This window comes from Pleurodeles waltl, chromosome 5 (genome assembly GCF_031143425.1).
Source record: "Pleurodeles waltl isolate 20211129_DDA chromosome 5, aPleWal1.hap1.20221129, whole genome shotgun sequence".
NCBI classification, from domain to species: Eukaryota; Metazoa; Chordata; class Amphibia; order Caudata; family Salamandridae; genus Pleurodeles; species Pleurodeles waltl.
This window is the reverse complement of record NC_090444.1, coordinates 608,799,080-608,816,788: the sequence shown is the minus strand read 5'-3', so window position 1 is coordinate 608,816,788 and position 17,709 is coordinate 608,799,080. Positions and strand designations below refer to the sequence as shown.

At 41.2% G+C, this 17,709-nt stretch overlaps 1 protein-coding gene across 1 annotated transcript in view; it reads left to right on the top strand.

The window, feature by feature from the left end:
* The window catches only part of MTR (5-methyltetrahydrofolate-homocysteine methyltransferase), a 484,998-nt gene that overhangs the window by 97,174 nt on the left and 370,115 nt on the right, over positions 1-17,709 (top strand). The window contains exons 9-10 of the mRNA XM_069234453.1: positions 4,231-4,331; positions 9,562-9,623. Of these exons, the coding sequence (XP_069090554.1) occupies positions 4,231-4,331; positions 9,562-9,623 (163 nt within the window). The remainder of the gene's footprint in view (positions 1-4,230; positions 4,332-9,561; positions 9,624-17,709) is intronic.

Sequence of the window (17,709 nt, the reverse complement as noted above, 5' to 3'; positions counted from 1 at the left end):
CTCCTTTCAGTCCCTGCCTTACTTGGCCTGTGTACTGAAAAAAGATCAGGACCAACTGTCCCAAGTCAACCTAGTGGCTTTGGATTGGGCCAGGCAAATGTGGTACCCAGAACATCAGGGCATGAACTGATCAGACTACCACTCGGAAGGAACTTTATCACAGCAGCAGGAGAGGTTCTGCATTCAAGCCTGCATGATCTACACCTCCATAGTTGGAGATTAAGCAGTGGCAGTTGACCATGTTTGCTTTCCCTTCTGAGGTTGTGGATGTTATTCTTGCTCCATGGAACCCCTTTACAAAGTCCATTTACCCAAGACTGTGGGACAAATCTGTGGTCTCTAATGTCTTATTGTTGGTTTTGTCTTTGGCCCAGAAAGAACTAGCAGCGACCACTATTAAGGGTTACTTGTTGGCCTTTTGAGTCTTTTTGCATTTGCTGGACCAGCCATTCTTCTTAAAATCATCTGTTGGGATGTGATTTCTGAAAGGTTTAACACACATTTCCTCCCAAACTCTTTGTGATGCCACAATAAGATCTCAGTTTGGTCTTGACTTTACTTAATTATATTCCATTTGAGACGATGCACAGCTGCTTGTTGTGTGCACTTTCTCTCAAAACCACCTTCCTAAATGCAGTCACCTCAGCTCATTGCATGAGTGAGCTCTAGGCTCTCGGTGCACCTGCCCTATGCCACCTTTTTCTCCAGATAAACTGATGTTCAGGACCAAGGTAGCCTTTTTTCCAAAGGTTGTAACTCCTTTTCACGTAGGGCAATCCATCACCCACCCAACGTTCTTTGCTCCACAATACAATTTGAAATATGAGAAGCAGCTACTTTGACTCGACTCCACAGGAGCTTTGCGCCTTACTGCAATCCCACCAAAGACCATTGGTTGGACAATCAGGTTTTTGTGGGGTTCTCTGAGGCAAAGGAAGGCAAGCAGGTGCAGAAAAGGACTCTGTCAATGAGGATATTCCTTTGCATTAAGATCTGTTTTGCAGTGTCCAAAAAGCAACCTCCCCAAAGATTGGGGGCCTATTCCACCAGGGCCAAGGCTACCACTACTGCATTGGCATGCAGAGTGCCTGTTCTGGATGTCTGTCAGGCTGTAATGTGGTCATCTGTGCACACATTCATGAAGCACTACTGCCTTGATGTCCAAATTCGTCAGCAAGGACATTTCACCTGTTTGGTCCTGAAGCACTTTTGGTCTGAGCCCACTCAGACCTTCCACCTTGGGAGGTACTGCTTTGGTATCTGTTCTAAAGGTGAGGAATTTGCAGTTAGAAGTATCCATCGTAAGACATGTTACTTACCTTTCGTAATGCTCTTTCTTGTGGATACTGTATCCAACTTCAAATTCCCTACTGCATTCCCACGTCCCCATTCGGTGGAGGGGTCTCTTTTTACCATATACAAAGGTTCCAAATAATAGCTATGCACACTGGTACCAGCAATTGTTTGTGCTCTGCATCCGATGGTGTGCAAAGAGTAAAACAAGAAACTTACGTCCCTGGCATTTAGGGAGTATTTGAAAGGTGAGGAATATGCAGTAAGATAGAGTATCTAGCAGAAAGAACTTGTTCAACTCCATGTTGTACTTCCAAAAGAATCCGCTTCTTCAGTAGAGTTACCACTCATATTTTAGGGAATATAGTAATCCTTAATGGCTATTTAGTATCACTACCCCCATTTTCCTCTAAGAATTATGTCCCTGTCTTCCGGTGGCCTTAAAATCAGCATCACAATACCAATACTCTTCTGTGCATACAAGGCTTTTAGTAGGCAGTCTCAAACAAAGCTTTGCGTGTACTGATTCAGAGGCCCTGTTTTAGGGCAGCTTCTGGCACCAGGCATGCCATTCAAGGAATCTAGCACATCCGTTTTAGTCACCCTATGTGATCAGTGGGCGGAGGGACATTGAAAATTCTTATGAGTAGTTGAACCCCTTTGTCACACCTAGAGAGCGATAGTGCCCTCATTGTCCTTATAGCTTTAAATAAAGTATTCTCATGCATACCCAAGTTCAAGAATGGCCCGTTAAAAGCTACTAGATTCTCCCTGTTTTTGCTTGTCTCACAGCACTAGAGGCTCTTTTGCTCGGAGAGTCCTTGAATCCTCATCTTTATATATGTGGATTCATCCCACCATGTGAATGTATCTACACAGCTGCATTTACAGCACTCCTCTAGCACTTCGTTAAGCTTTTCTAAAAAAATTCTTTAATAAAAGAGCAAAGCTATGCGAAACAGTTATCCAAAATGTGTTTGATAGGTGTTTTGAAGGGTGTTTTGATCTTGGTTAGCAATTTTCTACATGATCCTTTTGTAGGTAAATTTATGGCTAGATGTATTATTATCCCGGTTTGCATTTCCTAAATAGCGATTTTTACGAAATTGCTATTTAAGAAATGCAAAATGGGATGTATGAAAATTGTGATTCGGTAATAGCAATTTCTTAAAATTCACAATCGCTATTACCACATCGCAATTAGAGAATGGGACTCCATTCATCCCTATGGGCCTGTAGGCCCATAGGTGTGAATGGTTTTACATTTCCGAATTTGTGAATTCCTGTTAGGAATTTGCAAATTAGGTTATGCAAATCCCAGGGTACTGGAGGCTTGAGGCCCCCTTTGATGCACCCGAAAAAGATATCAGTGGGCATGTGACGCGCACACATTTTTAATGCATTTTTAAAATTGCACATGGTTACCACCAAATTGGATTTGGTGGTAATTGCTTTTCAAAAATGCCCTATTTGCATTTAGGAAATGCACAATACATGTGCTTTGGAAATGGCAAATATGAATTCCCTATTTGCGATTTCCTATTTAGAGAATGGTAATTTGCGATTCCCTAAATGGAGTCGCAATTTCAGGGAATCGCTACTTTAGTGATTATAGTGGCACTGAGAATGCCTTTCATAAATCTTGAAAGGCATTTTTGCATTCGCAAACAGTGGAATTTTGCGATTCGCACAGTTTGCGAATCCAAAAATCTTTGCTACATCTAGCCCCTAGTTTCTTTTTTGAGATTAATTTGTGTCAGTGGAAATTCACAGAATATTCATGAGGTGTTTGGTAATGGTTTTTAGGAAAAACACTATTTTGATAACTTCTGGAGGGGCAAGTCATTTCTTTTTTCAGATACATTTGCATTTGTGGAACTCCACAAACCAAAACATTCATGAGGTGTATGGCGGAGCCTTCAAAAACAAAACCACAATTTCATTAGGAATCTCTTGATACCTGGGCGGGTCTGCCCTCGCCCCCCCCCCCCCCGCAACACCTCTCCCCCCCCCCCTTTTTTTTTTCTCTGCTCATGGGCTGTCGCTGGATGGTAAATGCCCGTCCCCCCGCCTGCCTGTACGGTAGCAACTGTATGTGATGCTCGGAGTTGTTGTGGGGCTGGATGGTTGCTCCGTGGTGTGTTTTATAGGCGGGGTGGGTCTAGCCCAGGTTTGTCCATACCATTCTGACTCGGAAATTCACACTACCTCAGCGACAGTATTGCACACTGGGTTGTCCCTGACGTGACTTCCATGTTGCAGGTCATGTGGCGCTTGGTAAGATATCATACCGTAGTTCAGTTGATGCATGTCTGGCTGCAATTGTTGTTTGCAGGCACATCGATTGGTCTCATCTCCTGTCTTCTGTATGGGTATCGCTTCGGGCGTCACCACAGTTCTTGCTGGGGACATGTTGCGGACACTATGATTGTTAATTTGGTCTGGAATGCTGAGGTGCTACTGTGTATCAAATGAACAGTGCAGTTTTTGGGTTGTTATTATAAAAGCAATAAATAAAGTTTACAAAAAATAAATAATCTCTTGATACCTTCATCAGAATGTCCTTACGGTGTTTTTATTGTGTCAGTTCCATATTAAGGAAATCAGCACAGCCTAGACCTAAAGCTTTGTGTCTTCAGCATAGCTTCTAAGCTTATAGTGATAGAATTATATTTGGGCACTGAGTATTTTTAATTTACCGATCAAAAATGCTGCTAGCTGGTACAGTTGAGCTTAGGAAGGTGTGTTTTAATAAGCTCTGCCGTGTGCTGTTGCAAAGTATGTTGTGGGACATTGACTTTTCTTTCACCAAGTTAAAGTTGGGGATGGATAAATGGGCTGGATGGATGATGGAGCGAGCGAAGTGTTCAGATATGTACAATTTTATACATTCATAGTAAAAATTACTGTTAATTACGTTTTTCTCCCCCTTCTAAGCATTGGTTTGAATTGCGCATTGGGGGCAGTTGAAATGAGGCCCTTCATAGAAGCCATCGGAAAGTGTACAACAAGTTATGTCATTTGTTATCCAAATGCAGGTGAGTAACACAGAACAAACTGTTTTAAAAGTTGTTTAAAACAAAAAGAGAAAAATAACATCGATGCTTTGAATTTGAAACAAGGCAACTTTCATAGTTTTGAAAGGGAGAGCTATTCAGATCATTGTGGTTTGATTTAAAAAATCATCATGAAGCATTGCTATGTGCGTCTCCAACAGTGGCCAGATTATGCATACAAACACTTAGGAGACAGCATGGCCTTCCACAGTGGAGGAATGGTTGACGACTATGGCAGACATAGCGTCACACAAGCATGTGATATGTAAAATCAGAACACCACGCTAAACATTTTTTTAAGACACATGCGGTGCCTTTTTGTATTAAGCTTCTATACCTGCATAGGGCTATCAATTTCCACTTGGCTGTGATGAGTATCTAATGCTTATGCTGATGTTTTGTCCCCTTAATTTCTCCTTCCTCTATCTTTCCAAGGGGAATATGGGCTTTCCACCACTGATAAGTGTCCCCTCCCTTTCCCTCTCCTCCACCTTTCTGTTCATAGCCTCTTCCCTTAGGAGGCCAAAGGATAATGTATAGCCTCTATTAAGGACAGATCAATAGAAACTGTATACAAATTTGCATATATGGAAATAAGGCAGACTGCTGTGGTGAGCTAGTGGTCTGTACTAGGCCCTGAAATTATCTTCGATTTTGCCTTGGCTGCGTTCCAAGCATGCAGTGGCTGTGGGCTGCACAGGGATGTCAACTCGGGTGAACTTTGCTGGAAAGCCATTGGACATTGTTGAGCTAGTTTCTGTACTGGCCTGAACCTCATTGAGTTCCGAGTATGGCTGGCTATATAATGTGCTTGGATGGCCATTGAACAGGTCTGTACTCCGGGCAAGGCAGGTTCACGGACAAGGCAATTCAGCAAGATGTTCACTACTATCATATTCAACCCATCTTGAGTTTGCGGCTGTCTTTTAATAGATAATCAACCCCCCCATAAACTTGCTGGTGACTGGGTTCGATATTTGGATGTCTGCTCAGTCTTCGATTATTTCAAGATTAGTAAATAACTGAGTATCATTGAGACGCACAACAAAACCTATGTGTGTGCCCATTATATCGTAAAATTAATGTTGAAATTAAAATGGTCAGAATGCCTTTCAGGAATGTTTAATGGTTTGAGAGTTGATGTTTCTACCAACCTGTATTAATTACCTTTAAAACAACTTTTCAGCAACTGGCTTATGCTTAATTCTGATAGCTGTTTAAATCACACGTGGCTTTGACAGATATGGGGTGTATGAAAACATTTGAAGATGTCTTGTCCTTTCGGACAGTGACAGTGGGCACTGTATTGACAGCCTGTTGGCACTTCTGTAATGTACAGACACTACTAGCGCTGTAAACTGAGGCATTTGGAAGAGATACCCGTCCCTGTCTTGCAGCAATCTGGTTCCTTCAGGACTCATAACTCCCATTCCTTGCGTGGAATTAAGACCTCCAAGGAATTTTCCATAGTTCCCCTTAGATGTATCCATTTCTGACTCAAGCAGTCATCACTTTCTTCACTCACAATCATATTGTTGGCTTATTCAAAAGTCACTTGGGTTTGGAGCACAAGTCATTCCCATTTAATATCTTTCAGGCAGATAAGGACTGCTGCACTCTGCCTATTTTTAGTACGCTTCTGTTTAAACTGAACTAAAGCACTTAACACCATTTCAGATAAGCATTAGCAACGCCAGTCGGTCTCACCTTTTAATGTGAATGCTAAGCATTGTCAAAAAGAAAAAATCTAAATGGACGGGTGATAGGTTGCAACACATGCTAATAATATAAGCATAGTCTACCAGCAGAAGCATTGTTTCCACTTTTCCATCAGACTCAATGTCCTCTGCCATTTCACACAACGTGCATGTTTGCGCAGAAAATTGCAGCTGAAGTATAAAACCACATCATAGCACAATACCGTAGCTACACAATGGATAAATCCACTACAACAACACAGGACAACTGAAACAGCAAATACCAACATAACAGCACAACAACAAGCCAAAACAAAAGCATATTACAGCTTACTACAATGACTTAACACACCAACAGTACAGAAGAACATTGTGATTTAACATTAAAATGCAAGGTAGCAGTACAATGCAGCACATCATGCCAATAAAGGACAGATATCGACACACCACCAAAACAACAGCACAGCATCAAAATGCAACAGAACACCGCAATATGACAATTAACCAGCACGACACACCACAAAAATACAAACAAGCTAAGGCAACACCTTATACCAACAAGGCAACAATGCAATGGCACACTAGAGTTGTATTATTGTATCAATTTATGTTTTTGTGTAATGAAGTTGTGTTGTGTGTTGCAGTCCTTTGTTGTGTGATTGTTGTGCTTTATATTAATCTAGTGTAGCAATCTGTTTACAGTTGTGTTTTTTTTTTGTGGTACTTTTTCATTAGTGTGTTGTTAGATTGAAGTATCTTGTCCTTCTTAGATCAGTTGTGTTATACTATTATGGTTTTACATTGTAGCGTTAAAAAATTGACTTAAGCAAATGATTGTACGTTGCCAACTAAAATCTGCACTTAAATCACAAAAACAAAAATATTTCCCACCATAAAATCTAGAAAGACACCTTTGATTAAGCTTTACATCTTTATAGGTCACTTATCTGTCTGAAGCCATGCCCGGAATCCTATAGTGATATAGCATGCCCAATGTTCATTTTAATGACGGTGGAAAAGGGAGTGCTGATTGTAAGAGCCTAAATTCTAGCATCTCCACTTGGCCAAATTGTGTAATCTTTGGCAGATCAATTCATTTGTCTTGGCACGGGTTTCCTTATTTGCCAAACATTAACTGCAGTCACGAGCAGCCAGAAATGAGATTCCCTTTCACCTGGATAGATTAGGCGCTACCTTGGCTGCAGTTCCAGGCTCTGCAGTGAATGAGCCAGTGTTAAAAAGGAGAGTATGTATGGTACCCACTGGTCTGCATATGGATGCGTCTGAGGTGGCAAAGCTCAAGAAGAGACATAAACTAAAAGAGAAAGGATCATAAAATAAGAGAGAACAGCATGAAAAAGGGAAAGGCATTCACTGTAATCAGGAAGACACCACATACGTAGATTAGTGAACATGATTAGGAGAAAAAAGCCAGACAGGATGAGGAGGGGCAGCGAAAGCAACAGCCGACCTGGTGGGAGGGTGGAACATCATGTACAGCACAGAGCGAGGAGAGAGCGTAGATTGTAGTAGGGAATCAGCACACAGGGGAGGGCGAGGGTGAAGTGGGAGCAATTGATAAGCTGGGCCTAGGGTAGAGGGCGGAGCAACACAGAGCACACCTGGCAGTACTTGTGGAGGATAGAGAAAACACCACACAAGGGAGCGAGAGCTAGAAAACACATGCACACTCATAGAGTGCCTAACAAAACAGAAAATGTAACTCATTAAAGTGAGCAATAGAGGGATACAAATCAGCCAGCCATTAGGACTATCAAGAGACTATGTTCCACCGTGGGGCAAACACAAGAAGAGGAAGTCAAGCCATCAAATAAGAACAAGCAGTTGAGAGTGACAATAAAGCTAACCATGGCAACCGAATGGTAAGCCAAACAAAGGGGGGATATTGAGCCCATTTAAGTTTACAATAGGTTTTTCACAACAAAAATATTTGTGATATCTGGTACGTGAGACATAAAAAGATCAAACAGGAGCATAATGGGGCAATCAAGGATCATCTTAAAAAATAAGAGGTATGTATGGGAATGAAATATGATACATACATAAAACTCTATTGGTAGAAATGTAAGATTCATGTCCATTAGCCTACTGTGTTTCAAGGTTATGTGCTCTTGAAGGAAAGACAGGTGAATACTTTTAATGAGTGTACACATTTATCAAGGATGAATGAACAAGCTTGTTGACAGACAGGTTGAAAACTCTGATGTCATGGAAATTACTTTCTCATGGAGACATTAACTAGAAGTGAAATACAGTAAAACTGAAATGAGGGCACACATGACTAAGGTGCCATTTAACTGTAGGTCATTTGTTTAAACAGTCAGACTGGAGGCCTTAGTCCTTTTCTCAGTGAGCATGTGCTCACTTCTACTAAAACCACCAACTAGTTTGGACACTGTTCTGCACCTTTCTTGGCAGCATCAAGCAGGGGACAAAACGTTATTGATTGTGTTTGAAAGGGAAAGCTGCAAGGGTTAGGACTCCTAAGATGTTTGAATATTATAGAAATTGTTAGGTATTCGAAAGTATTTGGAAGGACGCTTATCTTGAGCTAGAAATAGTCAAAAAGAATGTTATTAGAAGTTGGGTGAAACATGCACCAGTGTTTGCCATGGCATCAAATGAAAAGATTTGACTTATTTTTTAAAATCTCTTGACGTGATGCTTTTTCCAGTGCTGGGCACTCTAATGGGCTATAAAGCATTGTATGTTCTTTGCTTTATTTTCACCATCTTTGCCCTTTTAATCCAGTGCTTTGGCTATGAGCTCGAAAGAGGTTTGACAAATATTTGACCTGATGATCACCTGGCGGAAGGTTTGCTTAGGTATGTCAAGGGTGATGTCCATGGGCCTGTGTAAGGAAAGGCTCCTTCCTCCTCCTCGTCTAAGGTCTGTCTTTGATCTATGTTACCATCGCAGATTTTAAGGCCTGATTAAGAACATTGTTGGGTTAGGAACTGCTAACTTGGTCAGTTGCACCCACCAAACACCCATTCCTGACCTTCTCATAAAGAGTCTATAAATGCTACGGGTTTTATAGGAATGTTTTATTATCATTCATTCTTGTGTGCTCTCTATTTCTCCGTTATCAATCGTGTATTTGTGATCTAGAAGTTTGCCCTTCTGTGTTTTTTTACCAGTTGGATTCTTGAGTCACCTCGTGAATATCTTGTTAAAAACTGTTTGAATAAAGGTGTATTCAATTTAAATCGAATATGATATTAAATTGACAGTACACAATTTCTATTTGTTCCAAGCACTGAACATATTTAAATGTACAAAATATTGATAAGCACCTTACTTGCAGCTCAGTAGCTACTTAGAAATGGGCAAAAATTGAACATGTTTAAATAAAATACTGTTGATCTCTAGTGTTCTTTGTACATAAACTTCAACATCAGCTCATTTACAAATGGGTTACATTTCTTAAAGTTATACAGAAATTGAACTTTTTTGAAGATGGCTTATTTTAATGTGATGCAAATGTCTTATAGGCCTTCCGAATACCTTTGGAGGTTACGACGAAACTCCTGAAGTGACTGCTAAACACATAAAGGTACCTTATATTCTTTTTAATTTTAGTTCACTCAGAACCATCAATGTGTTTCCTTAGAATGTATAATAATGTGCAATCCCAGTAGAGACCAGGATTCTCACGATGGCAAAACATTTTTATCTGTTCAAACTCACCTGTCTGTACTTAGGGAAATGGGGACTCAAAATACGTTCCTAATTAGTTTATTGCTGTTAGCTATTACTAAGTAAAGCATCACCAGTATTCATTTGGATCACCTTGACACCGTAAGGTATCTTTAAGCAAGCATTAGTGACATCAATATGTGTGGCATATGTTAGATTTATGCGTTCTTTGTTGTTAGTGTCATAGGTTTGCTGATACGTTTGGATGGCCAAACAGAATACAGTTATACTGGGACCCACATACAAACAGATCACCAAGATGCAAAAACAAACACACCCTCTCTCAGAACACACATATTGGCACATGCAGGTACAGGTGAATGTTGGTGAGGTTGATATACTGATGGCTTGCTGGTGGTTGTTTACAAGAATGTAAACATTATTGGATGGCTTTTGCATACAATGATGAGTGAACCAATGAGTGCCTTTGCTTAGCTATATGGATGCAAGTGTGAGCGATAAACATTTGATGTGGTTTGGTAGATGCTTGCTTCGATGTGGGTGGATGGTATGTGCCTACTAGTGAGGATAGCTGCTTCATTAATATGGGTCACTAGACAATACGTATGGGTAGTTGTGTGCTTTTATAGCACCATTGTACCAGTTAGAGATTGTCTAGCTTTTTTCACTTCAGAAGTGGTAGAGGTAGTTCATAGGTAATGCTATAGAGGTCAATATTAGAATGCTCCATTACTTTGGATGGGTTACAGTATGGCCTTATTCTTTATAGGTCAAGGCGTCTAGGGCCTTTTTTTCAATGTTCTTGATGTTTCAAATTATGCAATTCCCATTTTGCATGGGAAGGGTGCTTTAAAGTAAGGAACTGAAAAGAAGGAAGACCATGCCTTACTAATCCAGTTTGAGACAGTTAGAGATTTGCATATTGTGTTTTATTACGCAATGCATCTCTTGTAGCACCCTTATTTTGGGTACGGAAAGGTTAAAGTTGCATAGGTTTTTGTCTGATAGAAAATATTTAAAGATGAGCTTGTGAGTTTCTTTTTCTTCTCCAGTACAGGGTGCAATATCCCAGGAAACTCTGATCACAAAAGGAGATGAGCTGAGCAGTACATGAAACCATTAAAGCACTATTTGTATTGCCAGATAGGCAGTTCCCATGTTCAGCTTGAGTGGATTAGGTATTGTGTTTGTAATATCCTCAATGGGGCATTCAAAAACGTAGGAGTTTGAGTTAATTAGTATTGTAGGCAATCCTTGTGGACAAGCTCACCCACACCAGTTTTGTCTGCTCTGTGGAGATAGAGGATTTCTACCAGTGGTGGGATATGATCAACCAGTGATACAGAGCAGTGGTTCTTAACCTGTGGCCCAAGGACCCCTGGAAGACCGCAACTGTTACCAAATTAAATAATGTTAAACTTAATACATTAAAATTAATAAAGTATTGAGTGGAAATGGGGTGTATTATATGGTGAGTTTATGCAACCTTACCGTGTAATACACTTACCAGCCCCTTTAGGACCCTTTGGTTTTGTTTGTGAAATCTTCAGCTCAACTCTGGGTATAACTGTCTCTGAGCAGCAAGGCTTACACAAAGGAAAAAGTGTAAAGCATTTAACAAGCATCAAAATAGTTGAAGACGAAACTGACACGACACTTAAAAAATGTGGGTAAGAGGTGTTTATAAATGACTTTTTTTTTTTTTATGTAGCCAACAAATCAGAGGGTTCCTAAGCTATGGAATTTAAAAATAATAATGAATCAAATAATTTTATTCAACCATGAACAAGCACAACACAACCACAATACTTGTTAAGGTGAACCATTAAAGTCACTAAATTAACTGGTGCGTGACCCTCTGGTAGCTTGGCACAAAAGCAGTCAGGCCTAACTTAAAGGCAATGTGTAAGGAATGTATGCAGTCACAAACAGCAGTAAAGTGAAAACACAACACAAGAAAAATCCCAAACAAATTTAGAAAGTAGTACAGAAAATTTTGAATAAATAAAATGAGACAAGAATAACAAAAGTCCAGTCAGTGGAATCAGAGATATAGAATTTTGAAGGTTTAAATAAAAATAGTGCCAAGAAGCAGAAAACGCCACTTGCAGTTATCTGGGCACACCAGATTGGGGGAAGGTCATAAGTTCAGGCTGACTGCAGTGACTACGGGCTGGGTACAGTGACCAGGTTAGCCCTGCTGAAGAGTTTCCTTTTAAAGTCAGGCACAAAGAGTTCCATTCACATTGGAAGAGGCTGCGTGGAGAAGGTTTTCGGTGTGAAGAGCAGGTCAGGTGTCGCAAAGAGTCCGCATTTCTGGAGTTTCACCTTTTCCATGAAAACTAGTGCACTTTGATACCATCCAAGGGTCTAAGACCCAAGGAGGCGCCTCTTGGGGATCAGGGACGTACTCTAACAGAGCCCAGCAACGGATATGAAATTTCAAAGGTTTTGTGAAAATGAAGTGATAAAAAGCCAAAAAGCTCCAAACGGTGTTATCTGGCTGTAGTAGACCGGGATTAGGTCTCAAGTGTAGGCCAACCGTGATGGAGTCGAGGCCAAATACAGGACTGAGTGAAATCCACCGAAAAGTATCTTGTGGCTTGGGTGGCCTGGGTGTTGAGATGCGAAATCCATATGTTGAGTCATGTGTCCCGTCAATGACGTTGATGAAGAGCAGCAATGAGAGGAAACTGGTGGGGGTTGTGGATACTGTGCTGTGTTGGTGCAGGGTATGAGATGCGTTGCGCTGGCCCGGTGTTGGGTTCAGTCAAAGAAGCTGCTGGGGCTTGCAAGGACTTGTGCTGAGATGCATAGGCGGCGAGAACGAGTTGTGTTGCTCTGGGCTAGAATCAATGGTGTACTGCGTCGTGATGTGTGGAGATGCGTTGACAACGAAGATGCCTGTTTTGTCCTTGTGTTTGACATACAGCAGATGGGTTCCTGAAAAAAATGGGGGCTGGCTCTACCAGGGGAAAATGTCAAACAACAAACAGGAGCCACCCCTCAAATTAATATTACCATGTATTGTCCCACAAATTTGCATAACATGAAATCTGATACACAACTCCCATTTATTAAACAAAATACAGAAAATTATATCAATAAATGATCTCTTTGTTCCCTCACCACAATACACACACTAACTTAGGATGCTTTCCCCCAATTACATATATGTGTCCCTGTTATTATAAATCTGGTGCATCCCAATCACTCACAACCATCCATCTCTCATACTCACTCACTGTTCCAACAAACCATCCAACTCATACATAAACATATTTGTCTGCCCCTTAGTTCACTGGGTTCAACAAAATAAAATCCTCATCTCAGAAATCTCAAAAACTGATATCCTTCATTTCTTCCCTATCTCCTGAGGGGATAATAAACCAGACCAATGCCATCAATATAAATAGCAACATATATTGTTGTTAGGCACAATAGGTTTCTGTTTAGAGTGTTTGTCTAAATTCGGTCTAATACATGATCCTATTTATTTAGACGCAGTTGAAGCAATGTCCATGTCTTACGTCCGTCTCACATACAGTGCTGATGCGCATTTCGGTGAAACCCAAAGATGGAAACCACCTTAAGACTCGAGTTAAAACACCTAATTAATAAAGGCCAAATGAATGAAAAGTAACAATGTTTCGATAACAACAATCACCATATGTCACAAGCTAGAACAGGCTCCCCAATTGTACTATTGAACTTCATACTCATAAAGAAAAATACCCCTACAGAAGGCCCCGAACCAATCATTCTCACATTCTTAGAAGTTCATGTATAAGTAAGAACCAAGAGAGAGAGAACTTGAAGAAATCACAGAGGCCAGATTCCAGTAGCATGATACACACAGATAAAACCAAGGAACACATGCCCCATTCTCTCTGTAAAGTGCCTGAATGTAGACAAAGGTAGACAGTATTTACTGTTAAGAATTAAAAATGATGGTAGATCAAATTATATAGAGATATGGCGACACACGTCTGAATGCCTGAAAAAGGCCTGGTGTTTTACCATACATGACCTTGTCGCTTGGTACAAATCCCCTTATTGATGGGGGGGGGCAGAGAGGTAAACAATTCTTCAAAGGGGGCATCAAAAAGGTGCCAAAACCTACCAAAAACAAGCATGAAAGGTATTGATAAACTGAGTTGGAAAGTGTAGCTGGAACCCATAATGACAAAGCCTCGAGTGTACTCACTCGAATATATTGGAAGAAAGAACTCAATGGTGCAAAATTGTGCCCTTGCTGAATACAGAGAAATTCTCACACCTGATGTGAAAACTCCCAAGGGAGGAAAGCACTAAGAAGCTTCCTGTGTCACACAACAGAGCACACCTATAGCATGGGGGAATTTATGATTTTTAGACTTTATGGAATCCTCAGATTGTGCTTTAAGCCCAAAAGGGGCACTTTTATGTATCCTTCTCACTATTTGTTCCCATTGCTACTATGCTAGTTGAACTACAAAGGCTAGAATGGAGTGCCTGGGATCCTGACTATGATAGATAGTTCTGTGATTGTGTCATACCCATTCCGGAAAATAACTGCTGATCTATTCCTGTTTCCTCTGAAAACAAAACTACCACAAAGCGTAGTTGTGCTTGCAGATAGTAACACTCCATGTCCGGTATGTGAATGCCAACCTCCATGTTTCAGGGTGTATAGTTTGACTTTCTCTGTGCCCCTCCCTATACAAAATGCTGGAGTATTCCACTGAGGTCTTTAAATACAACCTAAAGATAAAGGACCATGTACTTTTGAAAACTGTAGATGCTTTGCATTAATGGCACCATCTTTGCCAGTGCTATTCAGCCCATTAGCCACAAAAGAAGCATTATTCAGAAATAAAAGGAAATCCAATTTTGTATTACTTTGTCTAGATTCATCCTGTAATGTGTATCAAAATGTATGAACCTCATGCTCAGATATCAAAAGATACCATCTCTTATTGAGACTGTATCTAATTTCCGGAACCTCTGAGTGAGACAATTGGGAAAAAGATTTGTCCCAATTAATTTTATACCCGAGACTGGGTCAAATATCTCAGCACTGTCCAGTTGCCGGTTCACTGAATTTTCTTGGACTTAGTGATGTATTTCCATATCATCAGGATCTAATGATACAATATGTCTTCTATTCACTCCTTGTAGCCCCATTATGGAGAATAATTCCAAGAGGCTCTATTGGCAGAGAGGATCAGCAAAAGCTGAAAGTCCCGTCTTGCACCTCTCTCCAGTTTTCCAGCTATCTGAAATCATTGAGGGTGGTTGTTAGTGGATATATAGTGTTTTTACCTGCTCCACCAATTTAGGGTTAAAATGAATGTGCCACAGGACACCAAATAGCAAATCACAGTTTGTATTGAATTCTTCTCAGGATACCATATCATATTTCTGTGCTCTGCAGGAGGCCTCTTCCGTAGTGTACCATCCTACGCTGATTGAGCTCCATCCTCCTGTGCCATAAAATCGCATTAATTAATGTGGAATAGATCTGTAACACCTTCAGTAGCTTGTTTCGAAACAGTCTACTGAAATGTTAATGTGCATGTTAAGCACGGATAAGTGGAGATATGAATTCTGTTCATTAGGGTCCTGTTTTCTTGCATTGGGGTAGGGAGAATACCAGTAGCTGACATCTCTTTTAATACTATTTGCAACTAGTCATCCAGAGAGCATTGCAGGCCTTTTAAACCTTTGCATAGTCCACCGCCACTGGAAGTCTTTCTGTTGTCAGCCTCTTCACAGCTATAAGAGCTCCTCCTTGCCCATGGCTATGTTGAAAACGGGCATCTTTACAGTGGTGTATCCCCATATTTTTGCCTTGGCTGTTTTTGCTGGCTGTAGAACTCTGGGCATTTTATCCCTAATAACTAGAGGTAAAGTGCTTGTGTTTCCCTTTTTAACATGATGAAATTGGCATACCGCTAATTGACATATTTAACTTCCCTATACATCCTTAGTATAGGGTATAAAATGTTCCTAGGACCTGCACGTTAAAAGTCACCAAGTAGATTGCAGCACCCATTGTATAACCCACTGCAGTGAGAGTGCAAATATGACTGCAGGTCTACCATTGTAGCCTGGCTGTACAGTTTTAAAACTGCAAATTTGACCTCTCCTAAACCTTCCTCTTAAATATTAAGTCACCTTTAAGTGGGCCTTACTTCCCATAATGCAGAGTATGTGGTATTAAAAAGCAGGACATGTAATAGTTTGATGTACTTAGAGAGGAAAATACCCCAAAGTTGTTTTTGCTGTAGAAGGGCTGGCTGTTCCATAGGAAAGCATTGGAATACACTACTACACTTAGTAATGTTCTCTCCAGCTAGGAAGCACCTACTGGTGGACTTGGCTGTTCCTGCAGGGTCATCTCCACACTGTAAACCAGTGCTGAAGTGCTTGTGCTCTCTCCTTTAAAGATTGTAAAATTGGCTTGCACTTTATTGGCACATTTTATTTACTTGTAAGTCCCCAGTATACTGGTACTACATGTACTCAGGGCATGTGAATGAAATTCTACTAGTAGGCCTGCACCATTGCTTGTGCCATCTACGTTAGTAGCCTTTTAAACTTGTCTTAGGCCTGCCATTGCAGCCTGTGTGTGCAGTTTACGCTGCCATTTTGACCTGGAAAACTAAACCTTTTGCCAGCCCTAAACTTTCCTTTTTATTACATATAAAACACCCCTCTGGTAGGCCATGAACAGCCCACAGGGCAGGGTGCACTGTACTTAAAAATGTGGACATGTACTGTTAACTTTTACATGCCCTGGTGGTGAAAATTTCTTACATTTGTTTTTCACTTCTTCAAGGCATACCTCTCCCATAGGAGAACATTGAGTTACCTTATTACATTTAATACATGTTAACTTTCAGTTGGGAGCAAGTAGGAATGTCAAGTCTGGTTCCTAAATAATTGAACGTTAAACAGGACTTAAGTCCCAATTGTCAAAATGCCACTTTTAGAAAGTAGGTATTTTCTGCCCTAACCATTTGATGCCTGCAGCCTAAATCCTGGATTATATGACTAGGTATAGCTGGCAGTTGGCCTTTGCCTGTTTGTCTCATATAGTGAGACAAAGGGAGAATGTGTGTGGCAGGAGGGGCATTCTCTGACTTGTTGAGGGGGGGGTGCTGTCACCTACCACACTTGCATATCTCAAATGCTCTGCCTTGAGCACACTCACAAAGGATTTGATGCTATTCTTTTGTGACCCCAGATAAGCTGGGACCACAGCAGGAGACCGGAAATGCCAAGCACTTCTCCTATTCAAAGTAGGAACCCGGTATAAATATTGGACCCTCAGACCCAACTCTTTAATATACCTCTGGACCCATAGAAGACTCCGAAGGACTGCTATGCTGCTCTACAAGAAGGACTACTACTCTGCCACCCTGCTGCCTGAGTGAAAAGGACTGGACCTGCATCTTGACCCCAGGACCACCAAAGTGATTCCAAGAGCTAGAGGGCTCAACCTCAGGGAAGAAAAAGGCCATAACCACCTTGAACCCAGCACTTGGATGCTGCCTGCTGTGAGTCCTACTCTTCATGTGCCACTCCAATCCTGGACTCTTCAAAGTGGGCCTGAAGGTGCTCTGCCAGCCTAGTTGTTGTTCTGTGGGCAGATCTGACGCAACCTCTCGCTGCTCCGCTCTGCATCCCTGACAAAGGACTTTGCACCGCAGCCTCCTCTGGAACCATTGCTGCGCTACGCAACCTTGATGCAGGCCTTAGCAACACAGGCCTCTCTTCAACAGCATCCTCTGCAATGACACAGGACTTCGCATTGCAACCCTTCAGCTTCCTCATGACCACCACTGTGATACACAGCCTCAAGTCCCTAGTAAAGTGGTACCCCATGTACTCGGGGCCTGTGAAAAAATGCTGCTAGTGGCCCTGCAGCACTGATTGTGCCACCCACTTCAGTAGCCCTGTAAAACATGTCTCAGGCCTGCCATTGCAGCCTCTGT